This window comes from Enoplosus armatus, chromosome 3 (assembly GCF_043641665.1).
Source record: "Enoplosus armatus isolate fEnoArm2 chromosome 3, fEnoArm2.hap1, whole genome shotgun sequence".
NCBI classification, from domain to species: Eukaryota; Metazoa; Chordata; class Actinopteri; order Centrarchiformes; family Enoplosidae; genus Enoplosus; species Enoplosus armatus.
In genome coordinates, this window is record NC_092182.1 from 12,470,218 (window position 1) to 12,476,014 (window position 5,797).

General features: G+C 43.2%; 1 protein-coding gene across 1 annotated transcript; it reads left to right on the top strand.

Moving 5' to 3' along the window:
* Positions 1–158: 158 nt before the first annotated feature.
* LOC139282466 (neurogenic differentiation factor 4-like) lies at positions 159–3,277 on the top strand. The gene is made up of 2 exons (XM_070902194.1): positions 159–333; positions 2,273–3,277. The coding sequence occupies exon 2, from the start codon at positions 2,279–2,281 to the stop codon at positions 3,275–3,277; it is 999 nt and encodes a 332-aa protein (XP_070758295.1). The 5' UTR covers positions 159–333; positions 2,273–2,278.
* Positions 3,278–5,797: the final 2,520 nt, after the last annotated feature.

A 5,797-nucleotide genomic window follows, 5' to 3' on the forward strand; every position in this document is an offset into this window, starting at 1 on the left:
ACCCTCCACACACACACACACACACACACACACACACACACACACACACACACACACACACACACAGGCGAGTGGAGTGGAGCTGCAGGGGCTCGAGCCACGGGCCGGCCACGCGCGAGCTCAAGCGCGTCAACAGGAATCGGGTGGGAGGAGGCGGAGCTTTAAACGCGGAGGTTAAAACCCGGAGCCCCCGCAGAGTGACCCACGCTGCGACTCTGTGGGACAGCACGGACCTTCAACACTGTTGGACAGACAGAGAGAGCGAGACTGTGATCCGCCGAGAAAAGACATCTGACAAACTTCCTGAAAAGGTCCCGGGACACATCAGCACGGGTATGTTTCCAAAAGGTTTTTGAAAAGTTATTTATGTAGCCGGAAGGACTATATAGGACAGTTTTTTGTGTGTAAGCTATATCTGCTAATCAGCCAAACGGCAACATATTTTTCAAGTTTTAGTTCAGATCTTTATTATCCGTTATTATCATTATTTTTTGTTTTTGACAAACCTGCATTTTGGTTACAGCCTTGCAGCTTTGATCTCCAACTCACCTAAAGTCAAAAGGCAATGAATATATCTAATGAAAAGTCTGTTTAAAAGGCTTGTTTTTACACGCTTCAGTCGACATTTAGCAAATAGCTGCTCAAGGCACGCGATTTGTGGCGAGAAATTATTATTTCTGCGTTTGGATATGTCTGATTTCAATTCAATCTGAGTCGTGTGTCACTGATCTGGGGATGTCGATCTTTCTTTTAATCCCATGGTCGCCGCTTCATCCACGGAGCAAATCCTGCGATGCCCCAGATTGAAGTCCTGTCGGTGACTTTATCTCGCCGGGGCATTACCAGTTCACAAGTTGACCGGGATTACACTGAGTGAGGGGAGAGAGGGGGAGAGGAGGAAGGAAAATACACAATGCATATATTACAATTAGAATAGCCATCACTGACCATGAAGGTATCGTCTCTGATGCTCTCTTCCCTGCGCGTTACTGTTCCGGTCAATCAGTCACCGACACCTGAGGAGCGCGCGACAGGAGGGAACTGTCCGGTGCTGAAACCGGAGGGCCGGTTTACAAAATAATTAGATTATTATCATTTTTATATTATTGGTTAATGAAAACGTACACTCACTGGCTCCTAGTTACATCCTTCACAGGGCCGTAGCCAGGATTTTAGAAATACCAAGGTCATGAGCTCCCCTAAGGGACCCCTTAACCGCCTCCGAAAAATGTGACCAGATAGCAAAAATGACTAAATATTCTCATTACCTTGATTTTTATGGTTAATTGATAAATCAAATAATAAATTCTATTTTCTGTACATTTTAATTGCTTACACAAAGGCCCAAGTGATGTCTTCTTCACACTGTGGGGAATAAACTGGTGGAGAAATACATGTAATAAATGAATGTTTTTTATTGTACTAAAAGTAATACAATTTAAACACATTCAGTCTGAATCATAAATCACCAGTCTTAAAATATTGAAATATATTACTCGTAAAATACCCAGTATGTGTAGAGCAGTAAGTTGTAACTTGTGGTGAGTCTGCACATTTTTGAGTCTAAACAGAGGCTGCCAGATGTTCTCCAGAGGTGGAAAAAGTATTCAGATGCTTTATTTATAAGTAAAAGCAGAAATACCACCATTCAAAAATGTTCTGCATTCATGTTTTAGAAAGTCTAGAGTATTAAAAGTAAAAGTACTCATTATGCAGAATACTCCCAGTGTTATTACATTATTATATGTAACACATGGATGTAATATCTTAATGTTATGCTATTTTGTTGTGGCTGGTTGAGTTGGTGTTTGTGGTTTAATGAACTGTATAACAACACATCATATTTTATTAACTCATCATTTTGTATGTGAATCTAAATATGCAAAGTAACTAGTCGGGGAGTAAAAAGCAAATAAAGTTTTTGTTGCAATAAAAAAACAACATAATGCTGATGATCTTGCCAGTCATTTATTTAAGAGTATATTTGCCCCTCATCAAGACTCTATGGGGGTTCCCACAACACCGTGAAACCATGTTGACCTCCAGTGAGATATATGATAATGATCATGTATCATAATGTCCCCAGCAATAACAAAATACAGATTACATTAGACAATAAAGACAGATTAATAACTTAAAGGATTTTCTCTATTGATGGAAGCACTAGATGGACATCATGTCCATGTTTCTCTGAAATGTGAGACAGTCACTACAGTGTCAGGACTGTAAAGCTGTCTGCGTGTGTTTGACAGAGATGTTCTCTTGTTTCTAGAGTACCATGATGATTAAGCCGTATGGGAGACAAGGCGAGGGAGAGGAGGTCATCAGCCCTCTGCAGTGGATGGATGGAGACATGAGCTCACCTGAAGGAGACGCGTCAGTCTCATCACTCCGCTACAGAGCAGGTGGAGTGAGCCAACAGGACAGGGAGATGGGGAGCGAGGATGCGGAGGAAGACGAGGAGGATGAGGAGGAGGGACGGGAGGAGGAAAACGAGTCAAAACGACGAGGGCCCAAGAAAAAGCGGATGACCAAGGCCCGACAGGAGCGATTCCGTGCTAGGCGTGTGAAGGCCAACGCCAGGGAGCGCTCACGTATGCATGGCCTAAATGATGCTCTGGAGAACCTGCGCAGCATCATGCCCTGTCACTCCAAAACACAAAAACTATCCAAGATCGAGACGTTACGGCTGGCCCGCAACTACATCTGCGCTCTGTCCGAGGCCCTGGAGGGAGGCCTTTCCACAGAGAGCAGGGCTTTCATGGAGACGATGTGCAAGGGCCTCTCGCAGCCCACCACAAACCTGGTGGCTGGCTGCTTGCAGCTGGGACCGGCTTCCGGCGGCGGGATGAGGCCTGAGGACAGACACAGAGTTCGGGCAGCACCTACTCCTCTCAGTGGCGTGGTGAGCTACTCCTCTCCGGGCCTGCCAAGTCCACCCTATGGCACTTTTGACTCTGCTCACCTGCTTCACCTGAGGGCGATGAAAGGAGGAGTGTACGAGAACCACTCCCCAAATGAGTATAATGCTGGCGGCGTGGGGACCCCTCCGTACGACGGCCCGCCGACCCCACCTCTGAGCATCAGCAGCAACCTGGTGCCCAAACAGGAGCCTTCACCCCACTACCCACCCCCACACCACTACTCCCCCTCCCCTGTGGATCAGGGCCTGTATCAGACTCAGACCAGCTATGACATACACTTAGAGGGGCCATATGACTCCTACCATCCGCCGCACATGCCCCCCCGACAGATAACCTCCGTCTACAGAGATTAAGGGGATCAGGAGGGTCGATTCTACGTCCGCCATCAATACAACCTGACTGACCGCCTTCGCTCCTCGATACTTCATGAACGCTGTCACTGGTGTCTCGTGGACTTTAAGTCCGAAGGATGAGCCTGCTAGTAGAGGGACTGTAGAATAAAAATGGTTTGTTTACATGTGTGGTGCACTTAGACTAGCACTGCTGTTAAAATTAGAAAATATTTGACTTAAACCAATACATTTTCTTAAAAAACTGATTACCAAATGATTTCAGGGCCTCGAGGGTCCAAACAGGAAATGTTGCTTTGGCCAATTTGACCAGATGTCCTGTTTCTGTGATATAAGCACTTCCAATTTAGCTTTGGTAACATCAGATATTCTACATAAATTAAAAGTATTTCTATTTATTCTCTAATTTAAGAGTGTGTATGGACTTTGCTCCAATGTGCAGGTGTGTTTCTGGTTTTCCTTTTGTATATATTTGTGGTTGAGGCCTCTCTTTGTTTGCTACTTAGACTGATAGTTTACCTCTTATATTTCTTTTGTGTCCACTTTTCTTTGTTGTTTATTAAAGTACTTCATGTTTTGCACTCGAAACATATTCTGAGGTAGATTTCCTAGCTGATATTTGGAAGGTGTTGTCCACAGGAAGGAAGATGTTTTGATTTTAAAACTGGAAGAAAATAAATAGGGGAGTGATGGAGTGAATTAAGAAGCAAAAATGCTATTCTCAGGTTAACATTGTGAAAACTAATATCTAATTTCCAACAGATTTTGCATTGGATACCATGTCATTTTTCTTAGTCTTTTTCATTTTTTGTTTCTCTTGGAAAATGTGATGTTATTAAAATAAAAAATATAAAAATCAAATCAGCTCTTGGATTCTGTGTTTGTTGTTTGTTTGTTACAGTCATAGATAGATAGATAGATAGATAGATAGATAGATAGATAGATAGATAGATAGATAGATAGAGGGATCCTGTTCCTGTTCTTCCTACTTTGTTTCTCATTTTTCTCCCCAGATCTCAGTGGTTTAGCTGCACTAATCCTTTGGCCGTCATTTAATGAAAGGGGCGGATGTGCGAGGCAGGATTGTAAGATAAAGATTTATGATTAACATGGCTGCCTGGCCATGAAGACTTTCTTCTTCACTGGCACTCGGACGGCATAATCCCATCCTGACATTCACTCACTTAACACTCACGTATGTAATAAACACATCTGTACATTCATACCTTTGACCTTTTTATACACACACACACACACACACACACACACACACACACATACACACACAGACAGACATTCAGCAACACACACATTTGTAATACCTAAATCTAGATTTACAGGGTTGGAGATACCAGACTTTCCTTTTTTTGGTTTTGATGGAGAGGCAAGAGTGAATCTGACGATAAAAAAGTAATGGAGAAACATTAAATGACAACAGGTGGAAAAGAGAAAATGACAAAAAAAAATAGAGCAACTGACCAACTGGAAAAATATCGGAAATGTACTGTCAAAGTGGAGAAGACAATGACGAAAGATAACAAAGATCTGATCCAAGAGCAGCCACTTCTGTTGATTCATGGTCCAGCCTGGTCAGTGTGTGGGCCACCCACTGAGAGGTCAGTCAGAGGGGGTCACAAGGTCACGCTGGGTCGTGGCTCGCTGGTGGGAATGGTCTGAAAGAGTCAGCTATATCATCATTTTGCTGGTCAACTCATCTTCCTGTGTATTTCTGCACTACCTTCACCGCATCTTTCCATTTAGAACAGTGAGTGTTTGGTAAGTATGACGTTTGAGGTTATATTATGGATGAAATGCTCGTAATCCTGATAAACATGCTGATGAACATCCCACGCTTGACCTGCGCTGGGAGAAATATAACACTTTGTTTTCTCAGGGATTAGCATAAGCCTCTGTGTGTGTGTGTGTGTGTGTGTGTGTGTGTGTGTGTGTGTGTTTGTAGTGCATTTGCACTACTAACCAGGGGAACCAGGGACTAACTCTGAAGAGGCAGGATGAATAACAAAAACAGGGCTTCTCTCTGCTCTTTGAAGGCACAGACTATCCTCAGACATTGGACGCTGGATATGTGGGATATTCCTTATTTATCCACATGATAGATGATAGACAGTTGATTAACCAATGTCTTAGGGGGACAAAAGATTTTCCATTTGAAAAGGGCACTTTTGCACCCAAGACAAACGAAGAGCTGCATTCGCCCTCTCCCCCTTGACCCCTGTGACTGTGACTCTGATCTCGATGAGCCTGCGATGGCAGCAGAGGTGCTTTATGTCTCGTGTGCTGCTGCTATCTTATCTAACATTATTAATGTCTTATTTCACAGGTCCATAATTTTCGAATGATTTCCTAAAGATTTCAAAGAAGTTTTCTGGTGAGAACCATGTCATTTGGTACTAATTATAGAAAAAACAGAGACAGTATTCAATTGCTACAACTGCACATAATTGATTGCAAGGGTAACCAATCATTTTAAGTTAATGCACAGGTCAGCTGACCATAAAATAA

Excerpts from the sequence above, each read along its gene's own strand:
- LOC139282466 (XM_070902194.1), top strand. The coding sequence starts at position 2,279 with ATGATGATTAAGCCGTATGGGAGACAAGGCGAGGGAGAGGAGGTCATC.